The sequence below is a fragment of the Solenopsis invicta genome, chromosome 11, assembly GCF_016802725.1.
Source record: "Solenopsis invicta isolate M01_SB chromosome 11, UNIL_Sinv_3.0, whole genome shotgun sequence".
NCBI classification, from domain to species: Eukaryota; Metazoa; Arthropoda; class Insecta; order Hymenoptera; family Formicidae; genus Solenopsis; species Solenopsis invicta.
Window position 1 is genome coordinate 3,996,336 of NC_052674.1, and position 20,984 is coordinate 4,017,319.

Below are 20,984 nucleotides of genomic sequence, written 5' to 3' on the forward strand. Positions count from 1 at the left end.
TTATAAATATAACTGAAATCACTGAAATCAGATTATTTACTGCCTTTCAGTGAATAATACATTGATTCCGATAGAGAGTAAAATTTTAATTTTCATATTTTATAAAATTATTAAAAAAAATAAGTCATAAAATAAAATTTTTCAGTTTTCAAATTATAAGTAATTCAAATAATTCTATTATGTAGTATAATTTTATTTCTTAATCAAGAAAAATTTGATAAAATTTTAAAAACGTACTGAGCGCTAAGTGGTCTTCCGGTATCTTCGCTGCTAAAGTCCCACGTGCGTTCTTCAGTGTCCAATCCGCAATAACTTATATTATTTGTGGGATAATGTCGACGGAAAAATAGCTTTCTTGCGTTGTCAGTCAAAGTAATGCCCTGCGTGGAGACTTTGAAGTGAACAATTGTGGCAACCGGCAAAGGCTTTTGCTCAAAGAGATTAGTAATGGCTTTCTTGATGGCCTGTGGCCCGGTCAAGGACTCCGTATCAATTGTAAAGAGATATAAAACGTTGCAAGCTGTAACAAAAAACAAATTTAAAATATTTAAAAAAAGCTTTTTCTCTTTTTTCGTAAATCCAAAAAGTTTATAAATAAAATTACTGAAGAATTAAAATATCTAAAATGTATAAATGTAGTAATAATTAAAGTCAGAGTTCTTTATCTCGCATAACTATCTTAATTTAACTAGTATGAATTTTTTTTATTCTGCCCATTAACGCAGAAGTGTAATAAATTAATTATACCTGCTCCTTGAGCGAGGAGCTGCTGAGTGCTATTGGTACCAGGTGAATCTAGAGCTCTAGCGGCTGCCTCCGGTTCGGGTAACAGCAGTTGGCAAGGTAATGCCATTGCCATTAAACTGTGCTGGTAAACGAGTGCCGAGAGTGAACTGAAGACGGGCTCATTCGCGCATCCTTTTAGTCTGACGCCGCGTGACGTTGGTTCGATCAAGAAGTGCCTGACGAGCTCGCTCGAGGGATCTCGTGGGCTACTGGGCGCACCGGGAGGTGGCGTAGCCACTTTCAATGCCAAACCGAAGGCACCCGGGAATGAGTTGCTGTCTCGCACGACAAATGTGCCGGGTGTCGCGTCTTTCAGCATCGAGATTGCTAGGAAAAATTTTATGAAGTTCATCTCTCACACTATCCAATAATAGCTTTTTAAGCCATTGCATAACAGAATTAAAATATTTCAATAAAGTAATAAAAGTTTAAAATATTATAAAATAACAAAGTTCAAATTACCAATAAGTTGAATATTAGACCAATATATAAATAATGCAAGCAGAACAAGAAATACCACTTTACGGTTGAAGAGGATATTGATGGTAATAATATTTTTGTATCAATTAATAAATACATTTTTTAATTCTACAAACTGCGTCCGATATGGATTATCGGATTTCAAACGCATTCGTAAATTAAAGCTAAAAATAATATTTTAAATTAAATTAATCGTCCATTTTAATAATAAATGTTACAAGTATTATAAAAAATTCTATAAAATTTATTGCAACATTTCGTATTTAATAACTGATACAGAAATATTAAGCACAAAGATTCGCGTAAAAAATAATATTTTTTTTCTCACGCTTGAATTACCTATTGTAAATTCGAATTATTGTTTGTATATTCAATCGTAACTATAAATATAAATAATATTTAAAATAGATATATCTTTTTCATGTATTATAATAAATAAAAAGCTAAATTATTTAATAGCAAAAAAAAAGATAAAATTATTTCAGATTTAAAAATTACCTTGCTCCCGCGATATATTGGGTTTGTACCAGATCCTGCTAGTATCGCGTACGAATTTTACATTAACGTCAGCTACCTCCTGGGGCTCAGTATTCGAGTGAACGCTGGAGCGTCTCGAGCTATAATATTGAACTTGCGGCGAACTACCGCTGTTGATCGATGTATACGACGTAGCACTCTGCAAAATAAGTTATTAGAAGAATATATTTTCTTCTATCCATATACCGAAATATTATAACATCACACCATAACATTATAACATAATATTATCAATGCATCTAATTTCTAATACATTCTATTTCAATTGTTATATTCATTTCCATATTATTTGTCGGTAAAAAAATTTAATTATACTTAAATACTTATTTCAAAATTAAAAGATTAAATTAAATTTTAATTAAAGCTTATATGTATATAAAATACGTTCGAGTTATTCTATCATCGCGATGGGATTGAAATAACGACGATAATTGAACGTAACGTAATATTGCGATGCTTACCTTAGGGCTTTGGGCGAATTCTACATGGGTGGGTGTTCCAGGGCTGCGCGAAACAGCCTGCGGCTGTGACATCGCCGATTCGCTTATAGGAGAAACAGGTCGGTCCTTACTGGAAAGGGAGCAAACCGAACGCAACATTAAATAATGTTTCGCGAAAATGTATCGACATTTCCGTGCAGGCAGATGTGTGTCGGTTGACTCGTGCACAGTGCTATACATCGTGAGGAAAATATCGGAAAAGGGTGATACACATTTTATAGAAGAGAATTTGAGAGGCGAAAGAAGTGCCTCTAAGTTAAACGGGACGAACATCTCTAGCGAGAAGCGAGAAGAGAAGGTTGGATAGAAAAGAATTTTTTCCCGGAGGAATTCACGTGAGGATGATGGAAATGTTACTTTGGTTCTTCAATAACAAAGTTTATTTCGTCGATATAACATACTTTATCTGTGAGAAGTTTCTATGACACACGATGCAGGAAAGCGCGAGTTCTTGTTAGTTCAAAGGTGCAACACACATATGGCCAGCGTACGTGGCCGCGATTTATGATCACGATACGATCAGGTAAACTTCTCTATTACAATTGCGTAGACATGAAATAATAGTTTTTAAATTATCTCTGCAATGAATGATTGCAATTTATAACAACGGTAAACAGCAAGGATGCAATACAGAATTATGACATTACGTGAAACCAATGTTATTCAGACATAAAGGGAAAAAAATTACATCTAATGTAAATGCGTTTTCGACTTATGCAACATCGTGTAAAAAAATGATTTATTATCAATGATATTATGTAGGATGCATTCCCCGGGCGTATCAACGCGCGCGATTAGTAACATGACACAAAACATTCATAGTGCACATTTGGGCGCGACGCTCTCCATCGCTGTGATTAATTCTAAAGCCGTTAATTGCATATTCAGTTACGATCACTCGCTCTCGCGCGATTCTTCGTGTATATTACCTATAGTCGAACGACGCCGATTGGTTAGTGAGCGGCCATCGTTTGTTATGCGTTTGTTTAAGCGGCCCGCTTGCCGGGAAACTCAAGCGTCTAGAATCACGAATATCATTCTTCGTCATCATTACCGTCGTTTTACGATCCTTCGTCGTGTCAGGGCAAATCTATTACGTCACATACTGGCTTGGTATAAAATATTTTTATAAAATTTATAAAATGTCCAATACCGAACTAGCAGTATCTTAAATCTCACGTTCCCGTCCAAAATTCGAGATAAAAAATTTCAATATTAAAAAATGAGAACGTTTACGTTATAAAGCAGAAAGTTTCTATTTCGCCTAATATCTCGATGAAAATTATCGCGAGTAGTAGCTGATAAATCCATTAATCTTGTATGTTGGAATAAAATTTTTCAGTGTCGCAAGAAAAGTCTGAAGAATTTTTAATTTTATATAATTACGTATTTAAAATGGAAATATGTATTGAACGGAAAGTAAAAAAACCTACCGCTGTGTTGTCGGACTCTTGGGTGGAAGCCCCGTCTCCTTCGAGGCTTCCCTTCGTTCTTCGATGTATATCGTTCGTTCGGCGCCGTAATTCCCGACGTTGTTGTTGTTGTTTCCACTAGCCTCGTTGTTGTTGTTGTTGCTAACATTATAGCTATTATTGGCCGTCACGTAAGTGCGATCGGTAGCAAACGTCACCGTTGGTGATGCGTTATTGACGTACGGCGTTCGTGGATGAACTGGAAACGCTGGTGTCTGCGGTCGCGAAGCGCCGCTGACGATCGCGCTTCCGGGACTGACGCTTCTCTCGGTCCACGATGACGCCGAGTCATTGTGCGGCTGTGTGAAATTCGAGACGATTAATGTAATTACAATAGCCGGAAGCATATACTTGACGGGGCGTAACGAAGCGATGAGACACCGATTAGTGGCGAGCTATATCGCACATCGCTGTTTTCTACTTCTTCAGTCAGAATGCGCTACCAGCCAAGCGAGGCGCGTGCTGGACAAGCTTGGAGTACCGAGACTAATGTTGAAACTTAATTAGCAATTAACGCATCAGCGACACGTAGAAAAAAAAGTAAGGCTGGTGCATGTTACGATATGATTCCTACTCGTGGACGCGCGGGATTTGTGCAAAGGGGAGACAAACCTGGGTGCAATTCTGCCATGCTTTTGGTGACTGGTTAGAGGAGCAATTAGTGACATTGTTGCTAGGCACACTGGCAGAAATTGTAGCGGCTGCTATTGCGTTGCTGCCGGCAGGGTGCTCGTTCTCGGTTTTTGTCATGCTCGGGGACGCGCGAATCGGCGAGATCTCGGCTAGAGACTGAATGAGGCTCACGAGAGGGTCAGGTTGATCGACCACCGCTAACAATCCGCCGTCAACTTGATCGTTGCTGCTGGTCGAGCTGTAACTCCCGACGCTCTGATAAGCAACGCGATTCCTCGACTCGGGCCGCGCATTTCGACTAGATGACGCGTATTCCTGAATCGCGATCGTCTGCTTCCGCTCGGAGTGATCATTGCTGACGCTGTTGATGACACCGGATTGCAATTGATGATGGCGATGCTCGCGCAGCAGTGCGTCCGCGCGCGCAAAACTGTCGCTGCGCGACTCCGGCCGCGGCGGTTGCTGCTGATGCTGTTGCGGCCTGTCGTTGCTGCTGGAACTCGATTGCTGCTGGCCCGCCGCGAATCCTAAGGGTGGCGCGGCTACTAAGGCTGAGCGAGGGGATGTCGGAGGGCTCTGGAATGCAAGCCAAGCGCTATGCTACATGCCGGCGAACTAAGAGCGTTTAATCCTTTCAGTGCTATGCTCCGAGTGCCCTCGATTACCCACGCCAGCGAGGCTTTAAGCCCAAATCGTTGTTAATTAATTGCGCCGGCTAATTAATGACGCGAGTTAACGCGGCGGAGCCGTAACGCAGCTGCCGCGTCAATTGGGAATTGTATACGTTAAGCGATAACGATAAAGAGAATGATTCTTTCAATAATATGTTATGCAGCTTCGTATTTCATAAATGATTTTAATTAAAATCGCGAGAGCATATAGCAACAAAATGAAATTCATGACGAATAGATTTGTTATACAAATTCTTCCTTTGCAAATAAATGTGATGTACACAATGAGATTAAAAAAGATTATTTTTATGATAACATATGACGTATTAACAATTGAAGCAGAATCTTTCAGTCAATATTATTAATATAATGAACACTGCGTTAAGCGAAAATAAATGTTTACTATTAAAATATACTGAAAAATTTCAAACGAAATTTATATAGTACTTAAATAAAGTTACTCTTTAATCTCGTACAGTGAAAAATTACTTGAAAATTGTTCAAGCTTAATTTTCACTCTTTTAGAGTAATGCTCCATTGTACGAGATTTAGAGTGCATGTTAGTAGCGTGTCGAATACTTTAACGTTTGTGCAATTCTGGCTCCTTTTCTCGTAAATGCATCGAAAGTATAGCACGAAAAAGGATCAAGGGGGATTTTTATCTCGGATAGGTAATCGCCTTACGGTCTACGTTTTAGAAGAGTCGTTTCTTGCCATTTAGGGTCTAACTGTATGGTATTTCTATAAGGTATAGCGTTGTTGGAGGAGTTTCCCTAGCTTGTTATCTATGGAGCTAAATTGTAGCGCTCGTGCTGCCGCCGTCTTATTGGCATAAAGCGAGATCGACCGTACCACCGTTCCGAACTCCATGTAAATAACTGTTTATTTCGTCCAATATCATCCTTACTCATCGGTCAATTTAACCAATCAATTAGTTTTGTAATAACCATGAATTTTCTATAATATCCGAGGAATATTAAAATTAATTCAATGCAAAATACTGCAAAGATAAAATCTGCTATCTACATATGGCATTTAAAAAAATTTCTAATACCTGTGTTACATCAATTTTACTTGAATATAATCACTCACCGCGGTCCTTATAAAAAATATAACAGTATTACAGAAATCTATCTAATTATTACGTATCGTAATGTACAATTTGTAGTATTCGAAACAACGGCGCGCGCGTTTCCAGCAATCTAACGAGCAAAGGGTGCGTGGAACACGCCTAAATGTCGTACACGTACTCACCTGACTGTCGTTGTACTTGCGGTACTCGTAAGCACGCTTTACGGAAACGAACGGCCGTTCGTTCATACTCTCCGCTCGCGGTCTGCCGAGAACGCCGTTTCCGGCACTGCCGTTATATTTCCGGCTGCTCGATCTCTGCGGAAGTAGAGGACTAGCTGGTGCGGAGGTGTACAGAGCAGCTCTCGACGACGGCTAATCGATAAACGGAAAATGTCAACAAAGTTAATCCCAGAATGCGCGATTTGTCTTTCGCGTCAGTAAATATTGTCTACTAAATTAGGAAGCGGTTCATTACATTAGTATATAAGTTCCGAGAAAGTTGTAAATTGTATTTGTGTAGGAGGAAAGTTTCCGATACTACAATACATAAATACGGAAGCTTAGTAAATGATTACCCCAAACATTAATTTTTCATTAAATAATGTGTTCTCCAATTTCTGTCACTATACTTGCATTCTAGGATTAACAATTTTACCAAAAGACTTCCTGTACATATTGTACCGAATATGGTGAATAATTGTGTTAATATTGCTGTCTTTTTCTTTACAGTATTATTAAAAAATTATGTAAAAAAATTTAATTATCGATTACCGGATTAAATTTTTTGCCAATCAACATCTAGCTCTGACACGCTTTGACGATTTCTTACCTGCCCAGAAACGGAACTCGTCCACCCATCGTCATCGTCGTCGAGGACCGCTGAATCGCTCGCGTAACCGTCGTATCTTAATCTCCCTCTCTGTAAGCTCCTGAGCTCGCCAATGACACGGTTTCCGGTCTCTTGTCGCCAAAGCTTGCCAGGGCTCCTTTCATCTCGCCTAGCGGCGAGTTTCAATTGCTGCTGTCTCAGCCACGACAAACTAAATGATAACAAAAGAAGTGGAACTGTTTTATCAGAAATTCTTAGATGCCTTCTCGTCAAGCATGTTGCGTACAAAGAAATTATAATTATTTTCTAATTACTTTATTAAGGAACAAATAAAAGATAAAAAACCCTTAAAAAAAAAAACAATTGCCGTCATTGCAAATTGTCGATTATCCATCGGTCGGCCATTACCAGCGATCGAGTTTTCCAACGGAATATTTATTACTGACTTGTGCAACGTGAGACTAAACATTTAATAGCATGTTGTAAATAACACCGGATAATTGCGATGTTTCTCGCTTTCATGTCTGGCAATAGGGAACTTATCGCGTTACACGGGGCGTATAAATGAGAATACGAGAAGTTACGCTTTCGTAGGGAACACGAGACCACGACTCCGGTAACAAAGGCTCGGTAAGAACGTGCCGGCTCCTTCGCGAATAGACTCGCGAAATTCTACTGTGCCGGATGTTCTACGTGTGGACCTCCTACCGCGATAGACGCCGATAATTACACCCTGATCGATGAGGTCGCCCCGGGCCATCGACTCGTGGCTCTGGAGAGCGCGTTACATCCAGCCGTTCGCTGAGATAATAAACGATGGCCTCGGTAGCCAATCAGCGTAAGTCACGGAGGATTTCTTTTTTCCAATAACGAAATTTATGCCCGACCGAACGCGCACAACCCCCAGGAGGGTTGTAAACTGCGCCTCGCGAGTTGAACTTGTCGCTTGAAAAGAGCATCGGTTTAACGGCGCATCGTTTTAGAACTTTGAATTTGCCATCGGCAAACGATGTGATGTAAAATTCTATTACTCTTACATAAAAATTAATTATGGTGCGTGCGTATAATGAAATCCGTTATAACTAGTGTATTTCTGTTTGGTTTAAAAGATTTTTTGCTGCTTCACAAAAGAAATCTCAGTGTTTTCAAGCTCTGGAAAATTATAAAACGTTTTTCCTTTGTGTGCCTTGCTAAGAGAAAAATAACTCATCTCGCGATATAAAATTGCATGTCTAAAGACGTGCAATAACTTCCGCCGTGTCTTGGATGACAAATGCAGAGAGCTACTTTAATAACATCAAATATGAAAGAGCTTGGAATCGCGGGCTTGCGCTAACCTTGACCGATTCGTTGAATCCTTCGCAAATATCCACGTTTATTTTAAATTGCGTATCACTGATTGAAATATCGGTTGTGTTTCTTGGAAACCAAACTCGATACGCTGTATTATTAAAGCGAAGAGAGAAGCGGTATACTGCGCCTCTTCTATTATTCATGACGAATAGCAAACAGCATTCTATCTCCGCTGGTTTGTTTATGCAGCTTCGATCGTCCCGCGGCGTTTATTGTGTCTGGCCTAAAATTTATTTAACATTTCTTTTTCTGTAAAATATGAGATTCCACTGCTTTAAATTTTAGAACGTGAGAAACTATCGAGCGAGTCTTATCTTGTTATCATTTAATATTCTATCCGCGTAACCTAAATTGTTAAATCTAAATTGTTGATAGCAAAATTGATTACAGAGTAATACGTGTCACTGCTTATCAGTAGTAATTATAACAGATGCCCGGCTCGCATGCGAATCAAGAATACCATAAAACACAATTGCGTGTGCATGCTCGTCGAGATCTCATCTGTGTAACGACGATGCGTGCAAATTCGCCCCGCGGGTGAAATTTTAAATTAAAGCGAGCTCTTCGGTCTATCAGGGAAATAAAAAAATGGAGTCTGTTAATTTACGAGACGCATGGGTCTTGTTGGTTATTAATAAACAAAAATTACGTGACAAAGATTTATTATGTAACTTCGTATTCATCTAAATAGCTTATTTCATAATGATATTTATTAATCTATTAATTAATAAAATTATATGAGAAAATATTTTTTCACACGCTTTTCTATGTGCTATTAAATTGGTGTAACGAATAAATTTCTTTTACGATGTCTTACCAGTATTGTTATCGCTTATTACTTACATCACTTTTGCAGCATATTGTCTAGCACAGTAATTTGTGAAGTTGCATTAAAAGTACCCATGAATATGCAAAAGTCTGGTGAAGAAAATTGTTAATGGGTTACGTCCGTCAGCGACATTTTTTGCGTGGGTGAGAAGGATTTCCGCGTGCAATAGAAAAGTTTGACTCACAGGCCCTGGAAGTGACGTTTATCAAAAAAGGATGATGCAAGAGCTCGAGCTTGCGAAGAAAATTATACGCGCGGCTTTTGTGCTCATACTTCGCCTCTTCCAATGACTTCCGCTTCCGAATGTCGTTTCTCTACTATTTCCGGAGTGATGTCGGAAGAACAGATAAAAAGAGACGTTTCAGAGTAATGTACTCGATAATGTAAAAAAGAAAAAGCAGCAACGTGGCAGAATAGAAAATAGTAATCAGTGAAAACAGTAAACACAATACAATGTTATAAATGTGATGATAAATTTAAATAAATAATCTTTTCGATACTAACAATATTTAATTTATTTGACGAATTATGGTATAAAAATGGGAAAATGATGACATAATATGTCATCAACGAAGGATAATTTTATTCCAAGCAGGAAACATTTGTGATGTCTCACGAGGGGCGGTATCATCCCGATATATCAAATGTAGGTAAAATAAATGAAGACAAATGAGGTGGCGGCAGAATGAGATGTTTTCATGGTTTTACAAGGCTGATTTAGCGCGTCTCTCTTTCTCTCTCTCTCTTTCTTTCTCGTCGGTTCTATATTTATAATTATGTCAGAGAGCGCAGTATCCCGAAATACCGGTCCTTCGTGTCTTAAGTCCCATCACATTTTTCCCCGACGATATGGTCGCGATGTCGCAATCCTGAGGATTCTAAAACGTGTTCGTTAAGTAACGCGACATTACAACTCGTCCAGTTTTATTTAGATTGCAAGAGTCATAGGAGATAAAGTAAGGATCTCCGATGTCATCATGCTTGGAGTGTTGCGTTTCTTTTACCCACGAGAAAGCGGACCTGCTGCCGAACGTTCGTTGATCTGCTCGACCGTAAATGTCGTCTGTTTCCCCTTCAGGTCGAGACGTCTCTTCGTAAATAACCACGAGATCTCGCGTTTACTCGCGCGCAACGCAAAATCGTTCCGTTCGCAGAGGGTAGTCGCGCGTTTATTTTCACAATGTTCCGTGGTGTGCAATACGATGCGAATTTTACGGTACAGATTTGGTTCGTCGAGCCCGACAAAGTACTGACCCACTATAATTCTATTTTTTTTTATATATAAAACTTTACACTCTTCTTAGACAGATAATTTAAAAAAGTAGAGGTTGAGAACTGGAAATTTTAAAATATGAACTTTTTAAAAAAGTAAACAAAATTCAGAAATAAAAATTTACGCGATATCACTTTGTTAAACATAATGTAAAATGTATAGATTTATGAAATAATACATTGAATATTGATAAATATATAAATTATTATTTGCAAAATAATTTTAAACCAAATAAGATTGTTTAATGTATAATTAATGTGTAATAAATATTGAAATCATATAAATAAATAAAATATATAATTTAAAATGTAAAAGTATTTTTCTGGACATCCAGAAAATTGTAAAATTATTTGTAAGCAAAGAGAAAAAAATCGTGCAATAGCGACATTGGTTTCTTAATTTAACGTATTTTAATGATCTCGCAATAAAAGAAATAAATGCGTGAACCGGTACGTGTTACTTTATAATCGCTGAGACAGACAGGGTTAACAGATTCATTTTATACGATCGTGCATGCTTTCTCTTCCATTCACATGCGGGATTTCATTCGCGAAATGTGCGAAACGGGACCGGACCGCGAAAGTTTCGGGTTGTACAAAAAATTGACGACTTCGAGGTGAAATGGCGTTATAGTGACTGCACATTTATGGGATGTCTTTACATTTATGGCAGCGCGATGTAACAAACGAGTCCCTCTTTCGAAATATTATTATGTATACTTATTTCACTTCATTTCCTCTTATTTCACTCCCAATATATTATGTATATTCAGCAACTTATTGTTTTTAATTTACTTATCTAGTTATTTACAAACATTTGTAAAGAACTATTATAAATAAACTTTAAATAAAAAATAAATAAGTTGTAACAAATAGTGTTTACTCGAGTAATCGGTTTAGGTATATTTTTGCGCCAATTTATTTTTGATAGTATAAAATTTTTGAAAGCGATGTTTTTATTTATTTATTTAAATTCTTCCGCAATAAATTTTTCGCTTACAGAATTTTCAATTTGCTAAAACGGATTATAAATAAAACGCAGTCTGAGTAATAAAACAAGCAATAAATTGATATTAAACTCTGTTTATTCGCTCTCGGTTAAAATCAGTTAACGTAGGTAACTCTGTAGGTAGGCTCATTGGCTACATTTCATAATTCATATTTTTAAGATCCACGTTCCACGTTTCACGTCAATCGTGAAATGCTATCGACCGCCGATGGGGACATACGACGTTAAATCTCTCTATTCGCGTTACGAACAATGACTCATGATGACCGCGTTTACCATTAGCGGCAAAAGTACTGCTTCGCGGTCGTAGCCGCGTATGGGTCGACAATTTATTAATTGTCCATAGCCGACTCGTGGATCTTTCTACTCTCCCTTTCTCTTTATCTCTTTCTCTCGCCCGCTCGTTTTCTTAAGCGCGAGCGGGGTTCTTTTGCGGTGCCCGATTCGGACGATTCATTGCGACATCGTACTGCTGTTGACGCGACGCTCGTCTGAAAACTTTGCCAGAGGTACGGCCTATTCACCACGATTTCCCTGCCAATGTCCGCGAAAACACAGTCTAATCTCTACTTTCGTAACGTTATTTATCCACTGCGATGAAACCGTTTTCGGTCGTTGACAGTGCGAAACCACTAAGTATCGTATGTCGCGAGAGATGTGGGGAGAGTAATTTCTCTTGCCATGCAATATTGAGAGAAAGAGTGTGGTAAAAGTGAATAGTTAATGATATTTTGCAAAGAGAATGAAACTTCGCAAGCGCGTCGTAAATTCCAATATAACTAGCGGAACAAAAATATCTCAGCACTTTCGTCAGTTTTAATATATAATAATTTTGTTTTTATAAAAAACAGTAATTTTCATATAAAGTAAGTACATTTTGTAAAATAAAAAATTACTTACCCATCGATATGATCAGATCCAATCTTCATGGGTCCGTTTGCGAATTCCGGCGGCGGATCCGGAGTATTGGGACTGAGAGGACTGATGGGTCTTCTAGAGTTTTCACCAAGAATATCCTCGAAATCTACGACAGGCGCAATACTTCGCACTGTCGCCTTCCTCACTAACGAAGGCGACGACAATTTCTGATGCTTTATCATATCGGTGGTGGCACCGTAGGAGAACGGTTGGCTGGTCTGCCTGGCGTGATATGGGATATCCTCGTCGATGAAGTCAATGTTGCCAGGCGGCGAAAAAGAATCTGCGTGTTTTCTGTAGGAATCGTTCGATGATTCGGATACCTTTCGATCCGGGGACATGCGATACTCGAAGTCGCGATGCTCGATGCTCTTCGACGAATCTCTGTACTCGTTCTTCAGGGTGCTGTAGCTGCTGCTTGAATTGTAGGGCGGACTCGATTCTTTACCGGCTCCGTAACTTCTGTAGGAATCCTTCAGAGTGGAATAAGTAGACGTTGGATGGCTGCTGCCGTGACTGCTGTAGCTGCGTTCTTGAATGTACATTTTCTCACTTTGATCGCGATTGTAGTCATCTGTCGGAGGGTCTGGCATAGACTGTAAAGAAAAATGTTATGAAATCATAACGTAATGTGAACAACGGATATTTTTTAATTAATTTTTCTAATTGAAGGGTTCATTATTAAATTATTCTCGGTAGCGTCACATCATTAACAACTTTGTTCCGGCAAGAATTACACAGAAAAAGAAAAATGTAAAATATTACGTGCTAAATACAAATTAAATATAAAATTTTCGCAAGAACTAAACGAGTCCAAATGTTTTTTTTCTTTTCCTTTCAAATTTTCAAAATATTAATTAAAGTCTAAAACTTTGTTCTCACATCTATTACATATCCGGAAAAAAAATTATCCTATTTATATATACAATAAACGATTTGAAAAATTTCATCAATAAAAAATTGTCTGTCCCAAAAATTTAACTTTTTGTGGAAAACCCTTTAATTTTTCTCCCTTCCATCCCATCTTACATTTTTTATGCATAATTGGCAAATTCTATTACCTCGACAGTAAGCATCATATCATGAAGAAGCTTATCGAGGTCTCCGTGTGCTTGATTTTCGGACTCGGGTTCTGGTGGACTAGGTCTTTGTGGCGGTGCACTACTTATGCCACTGTCCATAGAAACTGTCAACGGCGAGCCACGAGCACCTCCTGCAGCGCTCTGATGCACCACAGCATACAAAGATCCATCTATAGGACCACAGGTATAGCCCAAGCCACGAGGTGAAGTCTGAACCGAAGAGCTTGAAGGAGGTGGTGGCGATAATGGAGTCTCACGGCCTTCTAGAAGAAAACATGTGTCCAAATATAGTAAAATGATAGCAATGTAAAAAAAAAAAATATTTTATAACATAAATTTCAAATTTTACTGAACATACTTCGTATATTTTAGTTCCACTACGATCCTATCTTTTATATCATTTTATATAACAATTGTATAATAATTAATTATATTATATATTACATTAGTAGAGAAAAGTTGTAATAATTCATTTTAGACTATATTTTCTTAAATTCAGCATTAAATACATAATTATTTATTGTAAAGTAAAACGGTCTAGATTTGAATGACAATAAAAGCATTCATGTGAGACTAACGAGTTAAGCCGCAAATAAATTCTCTCGGATTCTTCTTGCATCGGAATATCTGCGGGTACCCGCGTGAACTATAATTCCACGAGCGGAAAATCGAGGAGCTTGTTAAAGGAACCACCAGCCATAAATTGTTGACTGACGTTGCACTTCAGTGCGAATTGCAACGAAGGAGTTAAGAATCGGCCATTACATGCATTCCTCTCTCTACCAACGCATTACACCATTTAGAACTAATTGCTCCATCAGTTTCTAACGATCAATTTCTTACGAGTATTTATAAATAAAATAAAACAAATTTATAACTTGATCTTTCACATAATAAAAAAAAATAATAATAATTTAGTACAAATGTTTTATAATTTTTTCTAAGAATATTCAAAATTTAATTTTAACATGAAATTCGTACGTTAATGAAAAATGTGTTAACATTTGTATATTAATGTGATCCCAGTAACAACATGTTTTTCTTGCAATATATATTTTTGATAAAGTTCATTACAATCGAAATAGTGTAAACATTTCCTAAATCGAGTCTTTTACGAAGTCGATGTCGCAATCTAAGCGACAATAGCCGACGTAATGTTTGTTACAAGCATAATTCTCGGAAACTCATTGCACTATTGTAGTTGCCAAGTTTGCAACAAGGGTTTCTGGAAGTCCACGACCAGTCATGATTACTTGATCCCCGTCGGCGGCGTCTCGACCGCCTTCTTGGGGCGCAACCTCGACAGAGTCTTTTTTTCTCGGTGACCTCATGACACAGGGCTAACCTACCGCAAAGATTACGTCACCTAAAGCGCGCAAATTACTCAACCATGACATAATATGGATCAGAGATAAATTGACGTAATACTCAAAAGCAGAAGTGAAGGGATAGAAAGATATTTCATATCGTAATAGTTGTTGAAAATTATAAAACAATTTTCCAGTTGCACGTTAAAAAAACTTTATAATTTTAACGTCGTAAAAATTCAAGTAAAAAGACGGGAAGATGAATTGAACTTTTCGACGATAGCAATCTCAAGCGTCATTAAACAAAATCAAGTTTATCGTGAGATAAATGATAAGCGATTAATCATAAGATAACAAATTTTAAAGATAATTTAATAATTACAGGAAATACATAATAAAAATAATGGACAAAATCTAGAGATAATCTTTAGTTTTCAAATATGTTCATTAAAAGTTCTTCAATATATTAATAAAATCTTATCAGCTAGCTATTAATAGTGTGAAAGCTTCTCGAAATAGAATTTGCACTGGCTCAAAAGAAATGCAAGAAGAAAGCAAGAGAATGATGGTAAGAAGTTTATTTAGCTCTCTAGCGAACTTGGGTAACAATGTTGAGGATAAAAAGGCGCGAACCCAGCTGTAGATACAAATAACAAAATCGAGAACACGCCGGAGAACCAGGGTCGAACTTTCTACGATAAAACTTTATCTGAATCTACTCGTAGAGAATGGAAGTGCGATGGGAAAATGAAAGTTTAGATACGCGCGACATTATGAAGTTTTCCAGGCTTTAAATATCCAACAATTACGCGAGACATTGATAATTCATATTTATTTCATAGATAATAACTAGACGACAGCTAACAAAGACACATCCCTCTCTGCCCCTCTCCCTCTTTTCCTCTCTGTCTTAATACTTATTATTTCTACTAGAGCTACATCTTATATTTTTATCTTACATTATACACATAAGATGTGATAAAAACGGAAATGTTTCTCAAGAAAGACAAGTAAAGATTCGTTTTGGACAAGTGAAAGAAACAACACGATAAGAGTGGTGTCGACAACACCTTCCCAAGAGATCCGTGTATTTGATGCGGATCAACCAAGACCCAGCTGATGTTTCCTACGCCTCTTATGTTCTTTCCTGTCGGAGGAAGAAGAGAGGGAGATATACAGCCAAAATCTTTCCTACCTTATATCATTCATCGACAATTCATTTTATAATTACTGCCCAAGATGATATTTTGAAATTGGATGGCATTTTCGGCCAAGCAAACCTGGAAGCAAGCAAGTAAGCGAGTGAGCGAGCAAGCACCGACCGTCCCTACTTTACATAGAAGAGTGCAATGTGAGGAAGAATTCGCGAGAAAAGCACAGCGAAATGCATGGCGATGGCCTCTAAACGGGGGCGAGGGATGACCCTTGATACGAGAAAGAGCACTCGATGGTTCTCTCCATCGAGATGCGTATCCGGTAGCGCCGCGTGCGTGTACGAAGAAATTTCGCGGCGGTTTATTTTTCGCTCTGCGTCTGGATTCCCGTTTTTTTTTCCTCTTTATCTGCCTCTCTCAAATCGTCCGCTTTGATCCGACATTCCATGCGCCGCGGGACGCAAGTGTGGCCAATGCACTTGGCGCCTTAGGCCTTTGTCACGCTCTACGTCTTTCTCCGATGACAGCGTTCCGCGCTAACGCAATCGCGTCGATTATAACTGATTTATCGGTTTAATTGGAATTCTCGGAGTGTAATTATTTGTCCGTACGGAGCGGTATGCGTACGCATGATTGGCCGGGTCATAACATAATTTCGACCGTCGGAATGTTTGTTCTTTCAGCCCCGCCGGCTGAAACGACCGTTCTGGCATTTGCAAAACATGTGTCATGTTATTTGCACACTGCATCCTACATTTTACAAGAAATACTTTTGTATAAAGTTTCAATTTGTATTTTTTTCACTCGAGAACGGGGAGGTAAATATATATCAATGTCGCAAGGTGTATTATCAAATTATTATTCGTGCAAATTCGAAATAATCAAAGATTAAATTAAAATCTCACAGTTTTAATAATTCATACAGTTCGCTATATTTTGCGCTGTGACTCTCCACTGCTTCCTTCATAAAGCTGTATATATATTTCAATCATTACTAATGCCGACTAAAGAGAACGAAAACTCTGTCGCATATTCAAGGTATAACTCGTAAAAATGTAAACGACTGTAACGAATCGCGAATATCGCTACTGTCGCCTATGCCCTGTACGAACAAGTTCGCTACGATAATGACGTGATCGAGATCGGCGATCGGGCTAATTCAGGATCGCCGCGAAGGAGATTCCATGAAGGACACCAGGTATAATTTCTTAGGGAGGTGCGGGAAGCCTCATCTGAATTCAATTCACGTCGGCGCTATCTCGTTGACACATCGCGCCTGGTATAAATCATTTTTATTCGAGCGACTCTCGCTTATTATACTTGAATCGGTCCGCGCGTTCTGTCAATGACTACTAATCTGTCACCTCGGGCAGACAAGATGCATTTAGCGACTGCTTGCAACATACATATGCAAGTAGGATTTCATTTAAGAACAATGTGGAGCTTAAAATAAATTGGTTTAAAAGTCCTATATGTTTCTATTTGTTTTCAAAACAGTCAATACAATAAAACACTCATGATAAAATTTCCCGTGTAAAATATTAATATAATAAAATATTAATATAAATAATTATATACATCGTATTTGTATAATTCGGTTCTTTAGGATCTAGAACATTTCTCAAGTGTTTCTAATGATATGAAAAAAATACAAAAGAGGGAAAACTTGTTCGTTTCAAAGAAGCAAATATTACGATAGCATTTTTCTCCTTACTATTTTACGAGATTTCAAGATCATTAACATTTTTAAAAAATGGAATGGCGTATTTTCATTAATATAATAATATAGTTCATGTTCAAAAACCAAATTCAACCATACGTTGACTTCAAGTAATTTTAAACATAAAAGAATTACATTTAAAACATGCCATTTTAAAAAATGGTTTTGGAAATAATCGAGTTACAGGAAACACCTTGTAAAAAATATTACGAAGTGCAATATTATCGAATTTTGGTCATAAAAATCGACTGTATAATTTGATAATCATCCAAAATTGGTTCTCTAATTAATGCGATACTGCATGAGCAAGGAGAACCCACTTTACCGTGTACACACATTTAAGAACAAGGATTCTATCGTTGCATGCCGAAGGAAGGATTATTGCCGTGGTAATGCGGCCTCTCTCAGAGCACGATGATGAAATTGGAATATGGAGCACACGACCGTTGACGATATTGTATACGAGGATTTAATGGTGTTGATGAAGACGCGACGAAAGCGTGAAATGTGCCAGCGTACAAGCGACAACCGTGTTTTTACGCAAATAAATGCGCTTAAAAGAAAATTCGTGATATTTTACAGTTAACGTGGATATAAAAACTCTTACGGTATTTTAACGACATCTGCGTAATTTTTCTTAAATGACTTTAAATACGAGATTGCGTCATGCGGGTAAACGCGTTATAATGCCACCTACTTCGAGACCACCTCGGACCTCTTCGAGGAACGGACTTGGCCGGAAGGTACGGCCGATGATTTTTAGCTGATTTAATGAAGCCAGTTCTCATCGACGCCACGTGAAAGTAATGGGCCGAAGAGAAGATACAACGTTGCGTCGCCGAATTGCGTGCTCCGAAGCATTTACCGGACGCCTCGTTTGCGGGCCCCGAGATTGACGCGTCGTTTGGATAAAAGTGAGACGAGTAGCCATTAACGGTCGATCCTATTAAATTATCGGAGGCATCTCGTAATCCAGGCGCATGCGATGGTCGACATAAGTATGATTAAATTGCCGTTGGAGCGGCGCGCGAGCATGCTAAAAATAGTAACACGACAGGAATGCTAATAGCGCGATATTCCGCGCGCATAAAGTGCACGACAGCCGTAACGGTGCGATTACGCGCCGTAACGTAAAGGGGACGATTAACCGTCCTTAAAGATATATTAATTAACCCTGAGGCTTCTGCCTCGCGGCAAGTCGAGTCTAAATCGACTCTGAACCGCGCGCAAGCGGTGCCGTATCTCGAAAACGCGAGAGAGGATTCCTCGTTTATCACAATTCCGAGAGCGATGCTGATATAAATTTCTGCGAGCGTTGCGGCGCGCGGCCCGGAAAGCGTGCTTAACGCCTAGCGCACTCGGGGCCGCAGCTGCAACTGCAACTGCACGCTGCTGCGGCCCGCTGATCACGCGGCGGATAGCGGCGTCGCCGTCGGCCGCACGCTCCAACGCGAATCGGTCGGGGATTTATCGTGCCAAATGATACCGTCGACCAGCTTTCCGTCCGACCCTTATTGCAATTTCTCTGACATGCGTCGTGCTTTTTTGCGCTTCGCGCCGCGATGCGAGAACGCGCGAGGTGGCGTTTCGCGCGCCGCCGCCGCATCAAGGACGAAATCGATTTGCGCGCGATTTATCGTCATTCATCATCCGCGAGCGATCGCATAATGGGTGATTGAAGTGTCTCGGAGCACTGTGCGTCTGCGATATATGCGGGCGACTTGTCCGTAATGTGTAAACCCTTATGGAAAATAGGTATTGAAATCTCAATACTCAGTAATGACCAATACTAAATTAGCAAACACTTATTTGATTAAACACTAGTATCGAGTATAATAAAAAATACCAAAAATGCATACAAAACTCATTCCTACATTTATTGAATACACTGAATTATTAAGGGACAATAATAATCACGCCCATACAATGCCTAAAACAAAATTAAAAATTAAAAATAAAATTAAAAAAGGGAATAAAATATAGTCGGCCATAATTTGTACTTTATGTATTCCATGTTTATATCGGAGCATTACGGCATTCTTTTTTGGCAAACAAAAAAATATGTCCTCGCTTTTTCGGATTTATTTATTATATTATAGTAAAAAACTTAATCAAATTTTGTCCAATTTCAGAATAAATCAATCGTATATATATGGTATTCCTATTCCTCTTAATTTAATGAATATTATGACGTAACAGTTCTCAATCTGCATTTGATACGCACCATAAAACCAATGATTAAATAGACATCTAATAATCTATAAATTATAACAAATTGAATAATATATTTTTAGCATATTCTTTTAAATAAAAATTTTTAGACTTATCCAATAGAAAGGTAATTAATGTTTAGCAGTTTAGAAGGAAGTTTGTGGAGAGTATAGAAAGGAAATTTAAATCAAAGTCGATAGCGTTTATTCGAAGCAACGTAAAATATCGCCGTCATTTAACGTTGCCCCGATTTACAAGTTTAACGAGTTTTGCCTGGAACAAACAATCTTCCGAGAGAGCGACATAAATTTCCCGTTGCCCTAATATAAACGTCAAAGCGGCCGATTGCGAGCTGCGTAAATACGAAGCGTGGGAGGCGATACCAATTAATTAATACTATTGCCTATAAGATTGCCTATAATATGAGTAGACTCACGATTGTGTAGATCTACCTAAAGACGGTATCGGCGATATCGGCATCGCAATGCGCCGTAAAATCTTCCGCGTGTACAAACTGATAAACTTTATCTTTACGACAAGAGACCAACTTCGCAGAAAGTGGAAATAATATCAATTATCTTTAGCAAATCGACGAGTCGTGAGTACTAATGATGTCACTTCATCAGTACAGATTCAGATATTTAATACAATTATAGTAATGATAAAACGAGTAAGCTATTTTACTAATTTGTTAATATTCGTACATTATATTTAGAACAATTTATTGTCTTCAGTATATTTTTTATTATTATTGTTCAGCTTTAAATTGTCGAAGAAGATAATGGCGACTATGCATGTACACGCTTAAAAATTGACAAAAAGAATAAACTATTTACTATAATATAATAGTTATTTTATACAACATATATAAAAATTTGTTTGAATAATTTTATTCTGTATCATTATCCAGCTCTGGATCGTCGAAAGAGACAACTGCGATAATTATATAAATACACGCAAAAAAAAACTCAAAGAATAAAAAATGAATGAATTATTTTATATAATACGGTTATACGTAAAATTTGTTTAAACAATTAATTTTATTCAGTATAATCTTCGTTATCACTGTATCTAGTCAAAAAAATTGCGGCAATGATTATGACATGCTAAAGCTGCAACAAATCAGTTATTCAGTTGACGCATCCTA

The 20,984-nt window shown here is 38.0% G+C and overlaps 1 protein-coding gene across 13 annotated transcripts in view; it reads right to left on the bottom strand.

Moving 5' to 3' along the window:
* The window catches only part of LOC105194673 (tensin-1), a 203,578-nt gene that overhangs the window by 3,109 nt on the left and 179,485 nt on the right, over positions 1-20,984 (bottom strand). For 9 of the 13 annotated variants that reach the window (XM_011159714.3, XM_026130836.2, XM_011159718.3 and 6 more), the window contains 11 exons: positions 13,425-13,708; positions 12,346-12,959; positions 6,983-7,193; positions 6,334-6,525; positions 4,388-4,984; positions 3,737-4,074; positions 3,233-3,322; positions 2,265-2,373; positions 1,765-1,942; positions 748-1,113; positions 238-520 (listed from right to left, as the gene is read on the bottom strand). In XM_011159714.3, coding sequence (XP_011158016.1) covers positions 238-520; positions 748-1,113; positions 1,765-1,942; positions 2,265-2,373; positions 3,233-3,322; positions 3,737-4,074; positions 4,388-4,984; positions 6,334-6,525; positions 6,983-7,193; positions 12,346-12,959; positions 13,425-13,708 — 3,262 coding nt within the window. The remainder of the gene's footprint in view (positions 1-237; positions 521-747; positions 1,114-1,764; positions 1,943-2,264; positions 2,374-3,232; positions 3,323-3,736; positions 4,075-4,387; positions 4,985-6,333; positions 6,526-6,982; positions 7,194-12,345; positions 12,960-13,424; positions 13,709-20,984) is intronic. The other 4 variants (XM_011159715.3, XM_026130838.2, XM_026130837.2 and 1 more) reach the window with 4 other exon arrangements.